This window comes from Lipomyces tetrasporus (assembly GCF_029532465.1).
Source record: "Lipomyces tetrasporus strain NRRL Y-64009 chromosome Unknown POJ06scaffold_6, whole genome shotgun sequence".
In the NCBI taxonomy this organism is placed as follows: Eukaryota; Fungi; Ascomycota; class Lipomycetes; order Lipomycetales; family Lipomycetaceae; genus Lipomyces; species Lipomyces tetrasporus.
The window spans coordinates 855,242-876,055 of record NW_026611601.1 but is presented as its reverse complement, the minus strand read 5'-3'; the positions used below and the strand labels follow the sequence as shown (position 1 = coordinate 876,055).

At 51.0% G+C, this 20,814-nt stretch overlaps 7 protein-coding genes across 7 annotated transcripts; 4 read left to right on the top strand and 3 right to left on the bottom strand.

The window, feature by feature from the left end:
- Positions 1 to 568: 568 nt before the first annotated feature.
- Positions 569 to 1,275, bottom strand: POJ06DRAFT_268729 (uncharacterized protein; the record flags this gene model as incomplete). Its single annotated transcript, XM_056189326.1, has 3 exons — positions 569 to 710; positions 763 to 859; positions 921 to 1,275. 3 exons carry the CDS (start codon positions 1,273 to 1,275, stop codon positions 569 to 571), a joined length of 594 nt encoding a protein of 197 aa, XP_056043300.1.
- Positions 1,276 to 2,668: 1,393 nt separating this feature from the next.
- POJ06DRAFT_268728 (beta-lactamase-like protein) lies at positions 2,669 to 3,628 on the bottom strand (the record flags this gene model as incomplete). Its single annotated transcript, XM_056189325.1, has 1 exon — positions 2,669 to 3,628. One exon carries the CDS (start codon positions 3,626 to 3,628, stop codon positions 2,669 to 2,671), a length of 960 nt encoding a protein of 319 aa, XP_056043299.1.
- Positions 3,629 to 6,360: 2,732 nt separating this feature from the next.
- On the top strand, positions 6,361 to 8,250 carry POJ06DRAFT_118082 (putative transposase DNA-binding domain-containing protein). Its single transcript, XM_056184200.1, has one exon. It carries the CDS (start codon positions 6,589 to 6,591, stop codon positions 8,014 to 8,016), a length of 1,428 nt encoding a protein of 475 aa, XP_056043298.1. The 5' UTR covers positions 6,361 to 6,588; the 3' UTR covers positions 8,017 to 8,250.
- Positions 8,251 to 9,141: 891 nt separating this feature from the next.
- On the top strand, positions 9,142 to 9,801 carry POJ06DRAFT_118072 (uncharacterized protein). The gene is made up of 2 exons (XM_056184199.1): positions 9,142 to 9,299; positions 9,387 to 9,801. Exons 1-2 carry the CDS (start codon positions 9,253 to 9,255, stop codon positions 9,646 to 9,648), a joined length of 309 nt encoding a protein of 102 aa, XP_056043297.1. The 5' UTR covers positions 9,142 to 9,252; the 3' UTR covers positions 9,649 to 9,801.
- Positions 9,802 to 11,332: 1,531 nt separating this feature from the next.
- On the top strand, positions 11,333 to 14,175 carry POJ06DRAFT_118054 (fungal-specific transcription factor domain-containing protein). The gene is made up of 3 exons (XM_056184198.1): positions 11,333 to 11,529; positions 11,581 to 11,651; positions 11,705 to 14,175. Exons 1-3 carry the CDS (start codon positions 11,446 to 11,448, stop codon positions 13,863 to 13,865), a joined length of 2,316 nt encoding a protein of 771 aa, XP_056043296.1. The 5' UTR covers positions 11,333 to 11,445; the 3' UTR covers positions 13,866 to 14,175.
- Positions 14,176 to 14,508: 333 nt separating this feature from the next.
- POJ06DRAFT_238603 (uncharacterized protein) lies at positions 14,509 to 15,708 on the top strand (the record flags this gene model as incomplete). The annotated part of the gene is made up of 1 exon (XM_056186004.1): positions 14,509 to 15,708. One exon carries the CDS (start codon positions 14,509 to 14,511, stop codon positions 15,706 to 15,708), a length of 1,200 nt encoding a protein of 399 aa, XP_056043295.1.
- Positions 15,709 to 16,967: 1,259 nt separating this feature from the next.
- POJ06DRAFT_118049 (uncharacterized protein) lies at positions 16,968 to 19,268 on the bottom strand. Its single transcript, XM_056184197.1, has 2 exons — positions 17,407 to 19,268; positions 16,968 to 17,343 (listed from the first exon to the last, which is right to left on the bottom strand). The coding sequence occupies exons 1-2, from the start codon at positions 18,973 to 18,975 to the stop codon at positions 17,065 to 17,067; spliced, it is 1,848 nt and encodes a 615-aa protein (XP_056043294.1). The 5' UTR covers positions 18,976 to 19,268; the 3' UTR covers positions 16,968 to 17,064.
- Between the last annotated feature and the right edge of the window lie 1,546 nt (positions 19,269 to 20,814).

Here is a 20,814-nt window from a genome sequence, read left to right as displayed (position 1 = left end):
AATACGATGCTGGCGAAACTACAATTTCATCTTTCGAGATCTACTGTTGACAAAATCATAGGTCAAAGCGAGTTCTGTTGGTTATGTCGATCGGGCTTATTAAGCCAATTGTCCATTTCATGCTAGGTTCGCGAATTCCGCCTTCACCGACGGCAGGGATTTCCCACTATAAGACAATACTGGGACAAACTGACTTTGCCACGAATATCTACTTAGAGCTATTCATAATTAAAAATAACTCATAATTCTAAATAATTGTGTTTGCAATGCAGAATGATTAAAGACGAGTAGATACAAATGGAGTAATATACAAAGTCAAACCTCCCAAACGACATTTCGTAAAGTGACAAGTATCTCGTAAACCCAAATAGTTACGACAACATATAACGATTGTATTGCAAAAGAACGTCAGCCACTGGACCTGTCCCCTGAGAACGAGTGATGCAATCTATAATGACCCGGGTATGTTACTTATTGAAATAATGCTAATTTGGTAACGGCATACGCCGATCTCTCGTATCTGGCCCATTAGATGAACTCTATGTACACTTTCTCGTGACAGATGGATTTATTTGGCACTGTCTTCGTTGATCAAGGTCTTCCAAGTCTCGTCCTTAAACACATGAGCATTGCTCTTAGGCTTATCATCAAGCATAGCCAGACCGGCAGAACCAACGATAAGGAGAAGCGTGAATCCCTGAGCATACATTCTAGACCCGATTAGTGTCAGTTTGTGGCGCCTGATTCTCCATGGAGACCTACCTCGCTTGGACTACTTTCTGCGATGTCGTCATGTACCTGTCGCGGCTGACTATATACCCTGCACCCGCTAAGGACGCCAGCCATGCACCCAGGAATACTATATACATCTCGTCAGCTCGCGGACGTCTGGCTCGTGCCCATAACGGGGGACCAAATACCTTTAAATCTATTGTTGTTAACATACTCCAATGCCTCATCAGTAACAGTTTTGGGCAGCCCAATCTCCTTGTGTATCTGAGTCTCATCGATATTGTTGATCTTATTCATCACCATGCGCTCGTACTGTAGCGAGTACACCTCGGACGTGGTAACAAATCCCATGAGGAATGAGCCAATCATCAAAAAAGTCCGCATACTTGCATTGCGTGGCGCAGATTTTGGATAGTGCTTGATGAGATATCTGTTCGCAGCGTATCCAGCCGAAAGCGTCACGCAGCCGACGGGAAGTGCTCGCTTGAGGACATAGGGCCAGTGACCGTCTTTTTCAACGGTGTTCTTATTGATGGACTCCATGATGAAATGACTACGCTATGTTCGAGAAAAGTTGCGGACACGGTGAATAGAGAATTGCGAGTATATGCGATTGCCTGTCAGACGATAACACTCGGAGGGGCGGAGAGATGTAGAATATATATTATGATATGTGCTCGCGTTTGTCCAAAATGCCTGCGAAGCGGCGAATGAGCCGTCAGCCACAGCGTTCACCCTAACCTGGGTGGCGTGTTCCTCAGTTGTGCTCAGCTTATGACGTAAAATCGGCAGAACTCGGAGGAGCGGTCAAGCCACGCGATGGAGTACAGCTCTCTTGCCACACAGTCCAGCCACACTTGTTTTGAGCCGCACGTGTTGCGCATTTTTCTGTTACTCCAACGATCGTTTGGCAAGGAAAGGGTTGTCCGGAGTAATTTTAGTTTATATTAACTGCTTGCGAAGTCATTTTCGAGGCGGAGTACGATATGTCAAACCTCTCAGGGTAGATTGGGAGGTCATTCGCGAAAAGGCCGAGGATAGACCGGAAGTTAAAGCGGCGACCGGCAAATCCATCCTGCAGAGCCAATCACGTCTTGCGCTAGATGAACAGTCCAGTGCTTCCTCTACCTTGAGAGTATTCGAGAGCTAATTCGTAAATGGAAATAGCTTTTAATTTGTATTCAGGTTGTAAGAAAATATCAAGACCATTAACAAATCTATAATCCTCTAGATTAATAAGTTATAACTAGTTAGTTAGATAATAAATCCGCATTTTCTGAGGAGGCAAATCCCTAGTGAGTGACTCGAGGGTTAGGGATGTAGTAACCAATATCGATCGCTCGCGCAATTTTTTTTGCACGTTTTCGTCACTAGTCGCTAATACAGCGTAGTATTGTCTACATTTTCTTATGGTAATTATTGGGTTCCCTTATTCTAAAGATGCTTATGTACTGCGTTTAATTTATTTAGTCTGCTCCATCATCGTTTACATTCCAGTTGTCAACACAAATTATTCCAATGCCCGGCGCCTTGGTGGCTTCGCGGTATTGAACAACTAGCACACTTGTCAAATTCCACCAGACAGATTGTTACTACTCTCTGGTGAGCCGATGTTCGTGCTGATAGCAATTATGCTTGCGTTGTGTATCTCATTTCCGAGACAACGCGGTGGGGGGTAATCTTAGTGCCAGACATGCAGTTTCGATTCCGACTATTGTTATGTGGCCGGTATACTTCTATATAGGTTTAAGAGTGAACGATCATTTGACTGCGTTACTGAAAACAATTTAATCTGCCGAGACCAGCAATTCGACTCCAAAAGTCCAATTTTGTTTTATATTATGTACATAGCGCCGCGCACACGATTAATCCGTCAGATTCACTATTCACACAAAGATCCCGGAGATCTGTTTTATCTGTGCCCGGCGGTAGATATTTACGCCGAAACCGGCGCTGGCAAATTCCACTCGAAGCCGAAGTGTTTCTTTGCCTCTTCAAGCTTAGTGTCAATGCACATGAATCCGACATTGTTAGCCTCATTCATATAAATAAGGAGGTTCTTCTCACGCATGACTTTTTGCTCCGTCAAGACAGCCTTGCCTTTCAATGTGTCCCAGAAGCAGTCCTGAGTCTCGATGATAAGCTTCTCGGTGTCGGCTGAATCAGTGATATGGCCTGACGCAGTGGTAACGCGGACGCCGAGAGACACAAGATCCTTGTTCTTAGCCTGCACAAATTTGAGCATCATGTCTATGCTCGCAATGTACTCGATCATATTCGAGGTCTCGATGATGTAGATTGGGAGGACCTCGTAGAGCGAGTCGCCGGCGTAGAAAACATGTTCCTCGGAGTCGTACAGCGCGATTTCGTCGGGCGTGTGGCCAGGCGTGATAAGAGCCTCGAGGTGGAGATCGACGCCGTCGAACGTGAGATGCTCGTTCTGCTCGAGCCAGTGCGAGACCGTGAACTTGGGCGTTGGAATGTTGAAGGCGCAACAGAGGGAGTTGCAGCCGAGGTCCTTGAGAATGTACTCCTGCGAGTAACCCGAGATAAAAATCGATGAGTCATCAGCGAACTCGAAAAGGCCGCCGATGTGGTCGTAGTGAGTATGTGTGATGAAGACGAGCCAGTGCTTGTTCTTGGCCTCGTTCGTCTCGGAGTCAACGTACTTCAACTTGCCCTCCTTTTCGAGATTCGTTTCAATGTGTCGGCGAATGGACTTCTCTTCGACGGTAGGGTCCTTGGCATGGTTGGGACCGCAACCAGTGTCGATGAGGACGAGAAGAGTGGGGTACACTTTCACGTAGATAAAGGGGAGCTCATTGAGCGAATCGTCCTGAACAACTTTGTAGGTGCTCTTGTTAAGAGGCGTGAACGAGAAGCAGGAGGTCGTCATTTCGATTGATTCGAGGCAATTGAGTTCGCTGGGGAAGGTAAGGACTGGAGAACACTACAGGGAAGAAGTCGGCGCCTGCATTATGGTGCGGGACAGCAAGAACCGACCATTTGATTGTTGACCGCCAAATTTGGAGTACCTAACCCTTACCTAAATGCACATCAATTTGTGGTTTATGCCCTATATAGCGTTGATCAACGGCGCTACGACTAATACGGCCAAGTAAAGCAACTGACACCGTTACATTAAATAACTTACAAAAACATCATAAACGATTAGATAAATCTACAAAATTGCATGCGAAATTCATTCTAAACTCAATCCAATTCCAAAGATTCTGGCAGTCGACGATGCGATTTGTACTTTTTCACGACAAAGACTGCAGCCTTCCCTTCGTAGCCTCGGGAATATGATTCAATGTACCTCCATGCTTTCCTCGCGTAATTTCGCACATTCGCGACGAGACACCGAATCAGGTGACGTCACGTGATAACAAGATACCTTTATTATTATGGCATAAATGTGTAAATATTAAGGGTATGTATTACGTCATCCCGCCAATTTTTCCCAGCCCCATAATAAAGTGGTCGTACAAAATGTAGCAAACCTCGGTCGGTATTGTTTTTCGTCAAACATAAACTAGCAAATTGTATTTTTAAATGGACAATCTATCGTCTGATGTAGTTTCTGGGAGGATATCGATGTGTTGCCGTGACGTGATGTTTCTAGAAGTGTGGTCAAAAATTTGGTAGGTTCTTGCTGTCCCGCACCATAGCGACAGCGGTGATTGTTCCCTTGTATTAGACGGCACCAGACCCAACGTTTTACAACGCCGAAATCCGATGACACCTTGCATGCCAGTCATGTGACCATGGCTGGCAAGGAGACAAGTCTCAGCGCACTCCTCGGCCCGTACGGCTAAGTTAACTCGGCCGACCAAGTAAAGTGCTCGCATACATACAAATATCTATCTAAAGGAACATCCATTTGGACAAAGGTGTAGGGAAAATTCCTCCGGGCAAAACAAAAACCCAAGTGGGAAAACAAATATTCCCGGAGGTAAAAACCTAGCACTGTTCCTTGCGAGCCTGACGGCTCCCCCCGTGCCCAGAAACATCCATTTGGACAAAGGTGTAGGGAAAATTCCTCCGGGCAAAAAAAAAACCCAGTGGGAAAACAAGATTCCCGGAGGTAAAAACCTAGCACTGTTCCTTGCGAGCCTGACGGCTCTCCCCCCGTGCCCACAGTCGAGTCCGTGTCGCCGGAACCGGTGGGCGACCAAGTGGCTTGGTTCTCGCCATCTTAGCCTTACCCAGTTCCAAGGCGAATCTGCGTACTCGTATTAAAGAGGATCTCAACCTGACATGGCTCCCCTCTTGCCCCCTGTAGAGGACGCATTGCCGAAACCGGTGGTCGACCAAGTGGCTTGTCTCGCCATCTTAGCCTTACCCAGTTCCAGGCTGTCATCTTGCCCTGTAGAGAACACCGTCTGCTTGCATTAGAATGTTAGCCACATGACCAGATTGTAGGAATTGTAAAATACTCGCATGTGTTCGAAGAAGATCTCAGCCTGTGACAGGCTCCCCTCTTAATCTGATTTTGGTTAGCGTCATTGCATCGATAACTTCCCTCTTGCTACTGGCACTTCCTTACCTTGTTGAGAAATGCGTCGCAGGAACGGGACCAAGAGACTTGGTTCTCGCCGACTTGGACCGAATCCTGCGACGCGGCGGTCTGTATGTAGACGGAAATCTGCTTTGGAGTGGACGGAGGCGGCAGTTGGTTGTATTATAATTGGAAGTCGGCTTTTGCTGTGCAACTACGCATCATTTAATTAATTTGTTTTTTGTGCAACGTCGAATAAATCGCGCATGCAGCAACTGCATTGTGAGTTTTCTTGGCAGGATGCGTTGTTGGTCACGGAAGCGAGAAATAGACGAGGACATGACTGAATGGGCGATGCGAGTCCGCGATCGCAGCGCGTCTGATTTGTTTACTGGTGATGCCGCGTCCGTGCGCGCCCTAACCCCATGTTGCCAACAGCCGTACGCGAACTCGCCGCGCTCGACTGCCTTGAAATACAGCAGACCTTGTCCGGACAGTTAGCTCGTATTCGGTAAGTTATTAATCTAGCAAAGGGCACATTCCAAAGCTGAGTGGTTCAAAATACAATGCCACGCTTGGAAGACAACGGAGACAACGGAGACAACGGTAATTTGGAAGCCATACAAAGTGACGGCCGCATGTTTTGTGTAACAATGAATAAATGGCGCATGAAGCGGTTTTCTTGGCAGGCTTTAGATTAAATTAAGTCACAGCTAGTTTATGATAGTCACATGTCGCTGCTGTCATGTGAGAGATGGTTGTGGCAGACTCGGACGGGCCGGGAGCATGATGCGACGCTATTGGGCGTGTCGTCGGTGTATAGTGGATCCCACCCCATAGTTAAGCTATTGGCGTCGTGCGGCTCAAGAGAAGTCGATACACTTCCCCCTACTGTTTGACACTCTATTATACAAGTCATTGAGTGTTCGCACGCGTCTAACAAACGAAGCCGAGATAGCTTTATTTACTAACAGTTTAGCTCCCAACGTCGAACAACATCAAAGACGATCTATAGTCCCAGATAACTCGACTTCACTTTAATCAATGTATATCAGCAGTATAGAATTATTTCGTATAATAAAATCACTCTTGCGGTTGGGCTAAGTGATGCGGATTCGATGGCAGTGAGTCGAGGGTTAAGGCACGCACGGACAGGCAATAACTAAACAAATCACTCGTGCTCGACACGCGCCGCCGACACTCGTTCACGCGTCTTGCGCGCGTCGCCTGTTCTTGTCTATTCTGTTTCCTGTGCCTCTCGTCTGACTGTAAATGTCCCCGCTGTCGCCACTGCCGTGGTGTCCCGCTTAATCTCTCAATCTTCCCTCTCGCCTTCGTTCGAACATTATTCCGCCATGGATTTGCAACAGACAAAACAGCAACAGCAACAGCAACGTCTCCCGGTACCCTTCTGGAACAGTGTTTCTGCTCGTGTAAGCGAGCAAATGTGGTTGCCTTCGTCATCGTCGTATCAAGCCAAAGACTGGGGCCAACAGGCAACTGCACGTGGTTGGGGGACAAGTCTCAGGTGGTCTTCAAGCGCTGAGGTCCGCTACGACATCGAATGGCTACTGGATCACGACACTGGTGAGGAAAGGCCGGCCAAAAGGCAGAAATTGGAAAAGGCGGCTGCGCAGAAGGCACGAAAAATAAGACTGTACCCCACGGCGGAGCAGAAAAAGATTCTGCTCAACTGGATGGGGGCAGCGCGGTGGACGTACAACGAATGTCTGCGCGCCATAGAGGATGAGGGAGTCCCTAGATCGAAGAAGGCGTTGAGAGCCAGGGCAATCAACAACGAGGCGACAGAGACGCTCAAAAAGCCCTGGCTCCAGGAGACTCCCTATGATATCCGGGATGCGGCGATGGATGACCTCCTGAAGGCATTTAATTCCGGAGCAGCTAGGTACAAGAATGACAAGAAGCTTTTTAAGATCCGGTACCGCTCTGGCAAAAAGTGCTTTCAGGAGAGCATTGTCATCCATAGCAAGCACTGGGCGCGCGGCAGTGGGAAGTACGCCTTTCTTCGGCATATGAAGAGTGCCGAAAAGTTGCCAGAGAAGCTGTCTTCTGATAGCAGACTGGTGATGGAAAGGTGCACAGGCCACTTTTACCTGTGTGTCCCCGGGCCGCTGGAGATGGTGGATGGCCCAACTGGAGTTCTGAGGGCGATATCGTTAGACCCCGGAGTGCGGTCGTTCATGACTGGGTACACGCCGGACGGTGAAGTGGTCGAACTTGGCAAGGGAGACATTGGCCACATCTACCGGTTGTGCCACAGAATGGACGACCTGCAGAGCCGGTATTCGGTTAAAGGGCTCGACCACCGAAAGAAATGGGGTATGAGGAGGGCAGCTGCTAGGATCCGCCGACAGATAAGAAACCTGGTAAATGACATGCATTGCCGGACCGCCAGGTACTTGTGCAGTTCGTTCAATTTGATCATTCTGCCAACATTCCCAACGAAGCAGATGATTAGCAGGGGACGTCGCAGGATTGGATCCAAGACAGCGAGATCCATGGTCACTTGGGCCCACTACCGGTTCCAGAAGCGCCTCCTGGACAAGGCAAGGGAGTACAAATGCTGCAAAGTGGTGCTGACTAGTGAGGCCCACACAAGCAAAACATGTGGAGCATGTGGGCGTCTGAACAACGTTGGGGCCAGCAAGGTATTCAAATGCTCACACTGTGGCTTTGCCTGCGACCGGGACATCAACGGGGCGAGGAACATCCTGATAAGGTACTGCACCAAGGTGGCAGGAGGGGAGTCTGTCACAGACTGAGATCTTCTTTACATCAACCCGGCAAGACTTCATAGGCCGTGAGTGCGCCAGGCCACAACTATCCAGGAAGACACATATCGTCTCATGCACTGAAATGTCATCGTGAAAGCAAAAGGTATGAGATAGTCGTCAGGTCCTTATACTGCTATTCTAATTCAACTGCAACCTAGAGTGATCGCGGCCCTACTGGTAACCGGTGAATTCTGTGCTAAGTCGAGAGCTTTTGACACTGAGTTATGGGAACGAAAATTTCCGAAGTTTACCAACTTTTTCAATTTGTGGCGTCCGTCGAAGATTCATCCCACCGTTTTTCATTAACGCGGCGCTGACGTTCTCTTGGTTCGTGTGTTGAGTTGTTACTCTATGTCCTTTGAGCAGCACGTGATCGCAGCTCCACAGTATTGTTCCACATACTTACCTACATAATTCCTCATGGACTCCCGTGTTATCTCACCATTAATACGACAATGAGTACACCTCTGGCGATTGACATCTCTGCAGCTGGGTCATTTGATAATAAAGTCGCAGGCCACGACGGCGTTTTGCAAGATCCAACTAGTTTTGAAGAGGATAAGTTTTCCTATGCTACTGCTTTGGTTGTATTTCTAGCTATATCTTGGATATCGAGAATTGTGCAGTTTGCGGCCGGTGTCTATTCGGTGCGCTCTAGCTTCGCCAACACTGCCAATTTTAATGTTCTTGCGACACTATCTCTTTAATTCTATCGATGTCCAGTTTGTTTGTGCTTTTATTAATACATCTTACGTGTTTGTCGATCATTTATCGAGTGAAAACTGTTTATATTGTGTAAGCGTCTCGACAAGTTGTCGCCAGAGACAGCTCCTCACAAGGGCTACGTCGCATTTCGCTACGCAAAGCCATTGACGGCGGATACATTGGCTCAGATGCAGCAGGACGGTCCGAACGTCAAAGCCCATTGAGACGTGAAACGCAACAGCAGCAGCATTAAAGATTTGAGGCGGCCAGTAAAACGAATATGCATTTGGAGTTGTTGGCCGTTGCCGTTCAAGCGAAATGCTAACGCCTGCCACGAAGACCAGAATTAGGGGTTCGGTCTCCAAGCCTATATTTGCGACCGTGTTCTCGGCTCGTAGTGGATCATATGTTACTTGGTGCGGCTCGTTAGCAAGGTAAACCCGCCGGCCACATTTTATTCGATTGGTCTCCCGCGTTCCACGAACCAAGCATTGAATCACCAGATCACATGAAATAATCATGAGTTCAAGTAAGCTCGACAAAACTTTAGCAAGGGTAAAGCAAAGGTGCGGTATCTTGTGTTTAGTCGAGAGCTAGGGCTGTGAAATGCTTTTGTAATGCTAGAGATAAACTAATCTGGTGTTGTGTATTAGGATTGCTGACCATCAGTTCTACGAGGCTCACCAGGCATTGAAAACGGTCGCAGCGCGATATATAAAAGCACAGCAATATGACCAGGCAATTGAATTGTTATACCATGGTGCTCAGGAGCTGTTAACTGCCGGTGAAGGTGGCAGCGGTGGTGATCTTTCCTGCTCGATTGTTCGGCGATGCCGCCCGGCAGTCGAGACCACACTCGAGATCGATAAGCCAGTGCGACTCATCGACCATGCAAAAATTGTAAGCAACAGTTAGTGTGTAACTAAATTAATGTTGTTGTCGTTAAGCCCTGAAGCCGTAAATATCTCTCATGAGCCGCATGAAACGCGGCTGGGAAATGTCCAGTCCGGGTCAACTAAAATTCTAGAGACGGAGGGTTTTTCGAGGTCTGGACAGAGGCAACTTATGCATCATCTCACACCGAATTGCTTCGATTAGTGATAATGTAAAGTGATTTATTTCTGAGTCCCTTTTGTAGTTCGAATCGTCGGCATGCTAGAGTACTACTGGCTGCTAACTACGGCATCGTGCAAATACAATGTGGGCGTTCGAGCATTCAGTCACGGCATTACGGTAGTATGATACGAAGATGGAATCATTTCAGGAGTCATAGGCATTTTCGGTTGCTTGACCGGCTCTGGATGACTGGCCAGTGCTGGCAAATGCTCGACTTGGACAAAAAGTACCTGCACGTCGACAGCGACAAACGGTAACGAGCATTGAGTGCAATCGTGGCAATATTGGAAGGTCCTGTTGGTCATCGGGCTGGACAAGTTCGGCGATCCATATCGCTGTAGCTGGCCGCGCGTAACAGTCAGTACTGCTATTTATGTTAGCAGCGGATAAGAGTCGATATGATGAGACGAATCTAAGGCTCGGATGCGCAAAGCTACCTAATGCAATATCGTAGGGACTGGCGAAGAGTCAAGGTCTTCGTCTGATACAATTTCGTTAGTGCCACCGTCATGGTAGCCCGTGTTACTTAGGCTGAAACCGCGCGTTCGAGATGCACGATCCCGTAAGTGGTTTGAGTGATTTATGACTATGTGCTCTACATCGGTGGATGAAGTATTGTGACAAAAAACATAGCGAATGATAATATGGGCAGGCGCAGGTTAGTTAAGCTCAGCACCCTGCTGCGGGCCATCGCGGAGAAAAGGCGGAGAATGCGTGCGGCGGAGCGAGTCCGCCACGCGTTTACTCTAAACGGCGTTATAATCAATCAGCTCCACTACTAGGGACTAACGGGCAAAATGCACCACAAGGTAGGAATTCTCAGCGTAGCACCTATATAAATATTTCGTAAAAGCACATCATAAATGGAGTGGAGAGTTGAAGACGCAGTTAATGCAAGGAGAGGTCGGCAGGCCGACTTTAGCGGCAGCTTTCGAGATGGCGCCGCGCATCTTTTTCCGGCTGGACCGCCAAGAAGCACATTCGGGCACAATGAGCTTGCGTATCCCAGTTAGGGACCGCTGCCGGCACTCATACACATGCTAGAGGGCTTTCTATGGATCAAACGCCCACAGAGATATCTGGAAACGTGTTTTGCCTCTATTATTCTGACGAGCGGGAGTTGCTCAGTGGCCGAACCGCCAGCGAATCAGGAGTGGTCATTACGAGCGCAGTTGACGGTGCGTTGGCCCAGGAAATTCTCACGATGCTGTGCGCTGCATAGGCGGTGCGGAGAAAATGCGGTACGCACAAATGTACCTCCAATATTTTTGCCGGCTTTGAATCGCTCGATGCAACAAAAAAATTAACATTAATAGAAATCCAGTGTAGAGCGGCATGAATTTTAGTTTTCAATAAATCTACAGTAGAATGATGCGCCACAGCAATTGCAGGTTGACTGCTTTTTCTCGGAGATACTGGGGCGGTACTTCTGGCCAAGTCAGTGGATGGCGGGACTTGACACCATGGCCCTTCGAACTCAGATGGCTGCCTTCAATTAGCAGACGCCCACAACGCTCTTCTGCATTTCGACAGTACTAGTAGACAACCAGATCTTTTTCCTATTCGTCGTTCCCACCGAACCGGCCTTAGCCGCTAATGTTCGTGTTTCCTGCGAATGACGAAGGCTACCGAAAGCGAAAGCGCGCACACAAGGCTTGTGAACAGTGCAAGCGGAGACGAGTATGTGCTACTGTCTTTATTTTTTGTTGTTGGTCTAACGTTGTCCTGTAGAAACGATGCGAGCCTCCGTTTAAGAATCACGAGCGATGCGCTCCGTGTATGAAAGAAAATATTCCGTGCAGGTAATTGCATTGTTTGTTTTCTTAATTTATGTTTGCCACTAAGCGCCTGCTAGTCTTGTGCCTGTTACTGCCGATGACATTGGCGAACTCGACCCATCCCCTATCGACGACTTCGAAGATACAAGAGCAGTTACGGAACGTGTTGTTAAAGCTGCTGTTGCCCGGGCGTCTATCTCGCCAACCGTTTCAACGTTTTCGGCAGCCGGTATCAACACAAAGCCGCCGGAGCCGGCCAACGTGACTAATGGAAAGAGGAAGGCTGCTTCCTCTCCGACTTCTGCATCCGCTGCTGCCACAGCCGCGGCAGCAGTTGCTCCTTTGGCATCGTCGACCGCAGCGACGTTTGATGACACTGTGGCGACTCCAGCTGCTCATGCTACCTCGCCGGACGAGCCAAAGCATTCGACGACGTCGTCAACAGCAAAAAGGATGAAGCCCGTAACGTCGACTGCAACAAATGATATTGGCTCCACTCGTTTTATTGGAGATCTCGACCCAGCGTCTGTTCTCATGACACTGCGCAACGTGGAGAAAGATCGTATCGGTGTTTGGGTTAAAGGTGCATCAATGCATCAACCTGTCAACCAGCATCTCATATCATACCTCGATTCCCTTCATGCATTTGACCTTCCTCCACGCCAGGACAGAGAAGGCTTGATCAACGTGTATTTTAGATTTGTACATCCTCTCATTCCGCTACTCGACAAGTCAACCTTCTTACATCAGCACGCCCGTGATGAATGCCCCACCTTGCTGCTTCACGCAGTGCTCCTGGCTGCCTGTCGTCATTCTTCTGCCCGAAAGTTCATCCATTTACGGTCCCCTCGACATTTTGCCTCGCTTACCGCTGCCAAGATTCGTGCTCTTATCTACGCCGACATCGAGCGCGATAAACTAACAGTCGTGCGTGTACTGGCGCTCTTGTCTCTACATTCCGAAGGTTCCGACGGCTTGGAGAAATCGTGCTCATACCTGGAACAAGCATTCCATTACGCGCACTTCCTTGGTCTTCACCACGAGCGACGTTCGCACCCTGACCAAGCACCCGTTCGGCGCCTGTGGTGGTGTCTTTGGTGTCTCGATCGCATGTCCGCATGCGTATCTGCTCGTCCCGTCATTTCCCGACTCGACGATGTCGGAGTTACTGGATTGCGGTCCGACGAAGAAGGCTGGCTTGGTAAGCTATACGAGGTTAGTCAGATTCTCGATCGCGTCATCAGGATGTATCGGCCGCTTGGATCTACTCTTCCTCCAGAAGTTGACTTGCAAATGATATATGGACCGGACGATGCGAAGTCGCCGTTTGCCAGTTTTTTGCAGCTTCTTCGTCATGCTGCGTGCATCTTGGCTCACAAGCGCGCTCCGGAAGCCCCGGAAGTTAACGCATCGATTTTGCTGCACTCGACGTCGGAGATTCTCCATATAGTGCGGACGCAGCCCCAACTGCCTCCATTTCCAGCCGTGCCTTATGCCGTGTCGTTGACGTTGACGGTCTATTTGAGACTGTATCCGTCTCCAGAGGCAACAGCCGGGTGGCACGAAAGCTGTGCGGTTCTGGACGACCTGGCAAAGACATGGTGGGTTGCAGAGGCTATGGGTGGCATGGCGAGGTCCGTGTTTCGCAAGTTAGAAGAAGACCTTGCAAATAGGCAGGCCGCCGAAGTAGGTCTGGCCCCTGGCTCCGGAATGACTGCCGCAGCCGCACCTTGTCCACCGTCTTCACAGAGACCGTCTCCCACAAAGTCAACGCGCCGCTCAACTTCCCGGAAGGAATCGAAGGCGCGACCGCAAAGCAAGGCTTTTGCAGAACCGGTGATTCCCATGCCGCCGTCTACTGTTCCGACGTCTATGCCCGCCGTGTCGAGCGGAGCAGATAGTACGCTTGCCGGTGCGTCAGTGTCAACACCAATATCTGGCCCAGCACAGCCCGTGTCGGCCGCCACGCCGTCGTTGGAAACACAATTCCTTGAGATGTTCTCAAGCTTGCCTAATCCGACTAGTTTCCTAGACCAAGCTCTTATGCTGGATGATTTTGCGGGCCTATCGGAACTCTGGATTCCGGATTTACAGTTTGAAGAAACCGCGGTGGCGACCAGCAGCAGTGCTGCCGCCGCGAGCGCGTCGACTGACACGACGAACTTGCAATCGCCGTTTGCGATTCCTGGGTTTCAACCCACGGCCGGAAACGAGTCAGCCAAGTATTTGAAGCAGTAGGGAAAAGTAACACATACGAGGTCCGGCTTGGCTCCGCGAACCGCTACTGTCAATGTCGTTCTGTTTTTGGTTTGGCTTTTTTTCATCACGTAGTAGGGGCATTGCATTTTGATTTTTTTCATTTGTCTCGGGACCAGGGGAGGGGGGAAAAGGTAATCTGTAACAGTATTTGCATATGAAGGGTTTGAAAGGAAACGCGCATGTACTAATGAAATATTTCTCGAGATCGAAATTTGTACTTTGTATATTAACTAGATCATGGGGGGATAGGGTCGTGTACTATTAGGCGGTTATACATTCTGGAACTGGTTTAATATGATTTCGTTGCCGTTTGCCAACTTGCGTTTTTGATGAATTCGCGTTGCATTCCGTTAGTCGCGAAGTGTGTCCGTACCATGAAAAACGCGACTAAGCAGCCCTTATACGATTATGTGACTACGGTGGCTGAAGAGGATGGAATTGTCAACCGGACCGTAGTCAACGCGCCAAGCATAAAACGTTTGAGCTGGGCCAAAATGCCTCAAACAAAGACGTGCCGATTTCATCGACTCCAGGTCAGGCTTGGGATCGCAAGTCTCCATCGATCAACCGATAACGAGGTATTTCTATCCGGGATCGGATGATCGCAAGGGAATCACAAAAAATGAAGCAGCAGTCGCGCGCTTCGAAACAAAGACCGATCCTGCGAAGGCCGAGCAGGCCGGCGTCCGGCTTGACTGGACCGACGCGGCCGGGATCGCGATCCTCGAGCGAGACGGATTCTGGTAGTGACGCCAGCCTAGGCGAGATCGAGGACGACGGAGTCGGTGGGATATCTCGACGATGCCTGTGTGATGGCTGTGTATGGCCGCCTGGTGATACCGTGTGGCCGAGGGACGCGCCTGCTCACGGGTTATCAATGCCAATGGCATGTGAGTTTGTGAATTCTTTAATAACGAAAAGTGGGGTCGCGTATTTCGGACCTGCGTCGACGCGAGATATCGACGGTGATTGTGTTATGGCAGGTTGCGATGATGCTGTTGGGCCGGCAGAAAACGCGGATTCACGCGATTTCGACTGCTCTTCTCCAAGGCTGATCGAGACAGGACGAATGCCGCCGCCGCCGCCGCCGCCGCCTGCCGCGGTAGATGGGCCCGAACGCGCGGGCAACAAACGCTCGAACGAGACTGACGACGGTTCGGCCCGGAAACGAACAAACACCGAGGTAACATTTCACGTCAAGGTGCTGTCGCCTCAGGAGCAGGTTTTGATCATGTACGCCAGACGACCGAATTTTCTGTTGCGGTCGCATCACAGCCGGTACAGACTATTGCGGCTGCACTCGCAGCTGTACACGGAGGAAAAACGGCTATTGTCGGAACGGGATCCGGGGTTTAATCCGGTAAAGTACGACCACTGCTTCGCGCCGTGGTCGAAACGGTATGCCGTGGTCCTGGACACGTCGATTCCTGGCAAGACGTTGGCTGAAGTGCGCCAGGCTTATTCGCACTTGAGTCCGCAGTTTGTCGACAAGGGATTACGGCACATGGCCGCCACGGAGAGCGACGCGGTCGAGGTCCTGGTGACGCCGTACAGGTACATGCTCATGCAAAAGAACTCGCAGCGCGGAGACGAAATATGCGCCTCCGCGAAACCTATGGACGCGGGCGATATATTTGCGTTTGCGTTGAAGACGTCATTGCTGATGGGTCTTGGGAGACATGGCACAGAGCAGAAGCTGTCGTCTGACTATCAAATGCTGATTGCGGTGCTGTGGAGTGTGCAGGGGGAGGAGGTTCAGGATATTTTCAAGTTGTTGGCTAAGGAGCACGAAGCTATTTATCGTCTCCTTCACGGCACGTAGGCTTCTGTGGACTAGTGTTATCCTGTGCGATACCCCATCTCGTGGTTACAAAGTCTAGGGGCCGTCAAACCTAACATACTGTGAGAAATGCAGGCTGTGTGTATTCGTCACAAAACGAAATAACTCTATAGACGGCAACAAGATTTTCATATTCACTGTCGGAGTTTACGCTTCCCGGAATTAATTTACCATTGCAGCCAGCGCCGCTCTTTTGCCAACTCATCGGTACGAAAGTTGGTTGCCCAGAATCCAAAAACCACAAACCCTAAACGCAAACATTAAACGATGCCCCCCAAACTCTCCGGTCTTGGCCGTCATCAGCGGTCAGCAATTATTCCTCCACACCGGTAACTAACGCCACATAAGCTTAGTCGTCTGCGTGGGCAGCGAAGCTTGCGACGTCACTCTTAAACCCTGCCTGGCCCAATCTTGTCGGCGGTCAGCCCCGCTCCAGTTACTTCTTTCCGCGACGAATCGCCGGTAGGTATATTTAAAGCTAAACCTGTAAACATCCCGACAAACAAACCGTCCGGGGTGGATATAAAGCAAACCGGCACAAATCAAATCCGCAAACCAAAGACAAATCCTGCCATCGAAGTTGGGCTTTTTCAGTAGGCGGCAATCTAGACGGGAACGGTAGGTTTATATAGCTCGCTCCTCTCCAAGAAATTAAAAAAAAATAACTTGCCCTCTGTTTTGGCTTCGTCCGTCACAAAATCCAATTCAATAAGTCTCGACAAAAAACACAAATTCCGACATTTGCCAAATAAAAATTACAAAAAAATTAAACTTTATTTCCATGAACCATGCCAGTGTCGGGCTGACAGGCGACAAAAAAAAAGATAGCCGGGTGACAGTCATTAATTAATCCGGCGCAGACCTTGCCATGTGCGTCTGAACAAATCGGCAAGAGATAGCAGACTATTGGAAGCATGCGTGTCATCATCGACTTTCGTGACGTCTTGTTGGAACCCTCCTCCCCGGATATGAATATGAAACGTGACGCGGAAATGTTTTAAACACAGATCTAGACATGTATTAAAATCTGAATCGATACCAACGTAAGCAAAAGGCAAACAACAAAAAAAAAATTTAACCAAATAATCAAAACTGGACATAGCATATACCGTCATGTACACATAAAAAAAAAACAAAAAGGTCATTAGTTCCGAGTAAGTACCTAGATTACAAACACGTCCACCCCCGACACGCCGGAATATATAAACCAAAAAAAAAGACCCGTTCCGTAGATTAACATGCCAACATTAAGAAAACGCAATAATACACAGGGAGAAATTTAAAAATGAAATGGCAAAAAAAAGATTGGCGTGATATAAATACAAGATGACCGAAATACTAGCTGTGACTGAAAAACTCGGGCACATCCCACAGGCCGACGCGCGAGCCTTGGGGTGGGTTCTGCGAGGCCTGTTGGCCCGGGTCTGGGAGCGGCGCGACTGGCGGCAGAGCCGTCCTTTGCTGGACGCCAGGACTGATCGAGGCCGCGTTGCTCATGATTGTTGCTCGCGGCTGGGTCGGCGGAACAAGGCCGTAGTCTTGCGGGGGCGGCGGCGGGGGCGGCGGAGGCGGCGGTGGCTGATGGGTTTTTGTTGGGGGCGGCCCATATGATGCAGACTGGCATTTGGTTAGCGGCGCGCGGGGGACGCAGACGCGAAAAAAGTAAACAGGCAGACGTACGTATTTTCCGACAATCTTTTTCAACGCCGGTCCGAGGATCTTCCAGGGAAACACTTTGACGTCTTTCTCGATATTGCGCGGTTTCGGATTCGGGAACGCCATAATGAGCTTGAAAAACTGCTCGCTCTCGGCCCGGCCCTTGCTGACAGTGAGCGGACGGTAGCCTTCGAGATTGCGCCTGATCCGGTTCTTTTCCTCGACCGTGAATCGGGCCGATACGAGCTGCTCTAGCAAAAAGATGCAGTCGACCGACGTGACGAAAAACTCTTTGCGCGCGGCCCAGTATATGCACGACATGACGCACTCGCCGTCGCCGCGGCCCGACCGATCTGGCTGGGGCGGCTGCATGCTCGCGACGTACTCTGCCTGCGAGATCGGGCTGGCGGTGGCCCGGATGACGGCCCCACGCTGGCTGTACATGAACCTGACCAGCCGGCGCTGGGCTTTCCATTCTTCTGCCGTCCAGTTGCGCGCGAGCGCCTCGAGATCTGACTGGATCCGCAGCGAGGCCCGGTTTGGGGCCGGGACGGGCGGCGAGCCGGCACCGGCGTTTGCGAACGGCGGCAGGGTCGACGTGCGCACGAGGGCTGGGACCGGCAGCGACGCATCGTCTTCGTCGGCCGCCGAGCTCGCGCTGTGTCGCGAGTACGACGTGTACGACGAGGACTGTGGCTGCTGCGGATGGTAAGACTGTATTGACGGCAGAGCATCGTAGGGACTGGCGGCGGGCGTGGTCGCTGGTGGGGCGGACAAGGCAGCGGCGGACGAGTATGTTTGGGCGGCGGGTTGGAAGGATGCCTGTGGTTGCGGGAGCGTGGCGTAGTTAGAATACGAGTACCGGTGGTCTCGCGGGTCGCGGAGCAGGAGCTGCTGCTGGTGGTTATGGGAAAATATGCCGGTGTCTGTCGAGCCGTAGGCGTAGTTCGGGTGGTGGGCGGAGGCGTCGTACGACGACGCCGTCGACGAGCTCGGCGAAATATCGTACGACGCGCGCCTGAACTGGGGCTGCTGCTGTTGCTGCTGTTGCTGCTGCTGTTGCTGGTGGTGGTGGGATGGCTGAGACGGCGGAGCAGACGACTGCGAGCTCGACATGATCTGAGACGATGGCGGCGGTTGGTAGGACTGGGAAGATTGCGGGGGCTGGCAGGTGAAGTCGGCGACGGTGAGCGAGCCGAGCTCGCGGCCGGCGTTGTCTTCGACGAGCAGGTAGACTGGAATCGGCTGGCTGATCCAGTTGTCGGGCAGCTGCGGGACGGTCGAGGTGAGTGCAAAGTAGTGGGGACTGATGATCTGGCGGGCGGTTTGTTGAGGAGGCGCCGACCGGGACACGGCGACAGCGCATCTGAGCGAGCCGAAGACGATTCTGAGCACGAGCGGGACCGGCTGCTCGAGCAGATCGACAGCGGACGCAACGTAGACGGTGAAGGCAGCGCCCTCAGTGCCGCGTGGGTCTGAGCAGCCCACGACGGTTGGGAACTGGTTCATGGGACGGGGGATGAGTGGTGAGCCGGACAAGATTCGCGGGGCGTGGGGCGGCGGGAGCTGTGCGGCCTGGGGTGCGCAGAGCATGAGCCCGGTCAGTGTACGCGACGGACGCGGCGGACGATCGAGACAGCGATAGAGAGGGAGGGAAGAAGAGAGAGAGCGCGAAGCGGCGGGAAGATAGAAGTTGGGTGGGCCGGACCAAAGAGAAGAAAGGAAGCGGCGAGGATGCGGCGCGGGAGGATAAATAAAAAAGCCCACCACCACGACCAGCAGTAGCAAGTAGGAGCAGCAGCAGCAGCAGCAGCAACAGCAATCGGGACCAACCGGGGCAATGGACGGGGAGGGAATGTTTGTACGGTGACTAGTGAGTGACGAGCGACCAGAGACGCTGGACGCTACTGCCGGCACTTTGCGCAGCCGTGCAAGTGTCCACACATCAGGTAGCAGTTAGCTAGCTAGCTAGCTAGCTAATCAGCAATAGTAGTAAGGTAGTGAACAAGAGTAAATAGTGAACTGGGTGCGGCCAGCCAGCTGTGGGTTAGAGCACGAGTGAGTGAGAGTGTGAGCGAGCGAGCGAGAGCGGGCCAAAGCGGATTGGGAGTGTGAGTGAGCAGCGACAGACTTTGCCGGTTGATATCACCCGCGCCGCCCGCTGTCTGCGCGTCCAAACTCAAATAAATAATAATAGTAGTAGCGCCGCCCGCCGCGTCCGCCCCCGGGAACAAGGCCTGTGCCTGTCAGTTTGTTGCGTCATTGCCCGCCCGCGCACGCGCACAGTGGGTGGCCGGTACCCTTTGAAACGAATCCATTTTGGCAGACCCGACTGCAGTTTCCGTTTTGGAAACTGCAGTAGTTGTGACTGTAGATAGTAAGTTGCCGTCTGGCCGACAAGTCACCAGAGGCGCGTAGTTTTTGCACGCGGGTCATCGTGGCTGGCTGCTGTCACCCGGAAGGCAGGAACGGGCGAGGTACGAGTTACGACTCGTGGTGGTGGCGCGTGCAATGCAGAGCACATGTGCATTTGCGCGCGTTTTCGCCCGGCGCTGCCCAGCGTCGCCAACGTGCATTAGTCTGCTGCACTATGACCGCACTTGCACCATAAGCACCATGACGGTTTGGTTTCCGCGTTGAACCCTGTCCGATCATCTCCCAGTTTCTTTCTTCCACTGCGACTCGGAGCCGGGCACATTATTATTATTACTATGATCATTATTATTGCTAGTGACAGGTGACCAGCCCGGCAGAACTTCGCGACCGACGTGCGGCGATCTTCCCAACCGGCCCGCTGCTGCCCCTCGCGAGCTTAACCTAGCTAGCTACGGAACACGCAGCCTGCGCACGTGAAAGTTCGGCAGTGTAAGCGAGCGCGGCTGAGACTGATCGTCGTCGTCGTGCGTCGGCACAGCAGAAAAAAAAAACCTGATTTGCCTTTGTGCCCGCGCGGGCGTGTTCATCATCATGCCTGCCTGACTGAGGCGTTTTCATTGTTGCATGATTTAATAGTGCTTGGATAATGTAACTAACTACAGAGTTGAATAAGTTACATTTTAAATTTAGAACCTGGTATTCCGAGCCCCACGTGCACAGAAAAATCCCCAAACTCGAACCTACGCCCGAGCCGCAGCCTATGTCCGGCGGCCGGAATCGGTATGCTATGATATGATAAGTGCGCGCGAAAACCTCAGACGACAACAATCATGTTCGCTTGGGCGTTAACTGTTGATTTATCTTTTGTTCCGGACTCACCTGTTGTTCAACGGCTCGGCTTTATCGGTAAGCCTGCTGGCCCTGTTTCGATGCCCTCTGACATGCATGCATGTATCCCGATAAGGACCAATCCTGATTCGCTGCAAGGGTTGCGCGTCAAGACTGGAATCGCCTACAATGAGTTTAGATTTGCCGAGCCACACAACTGTCTATTAC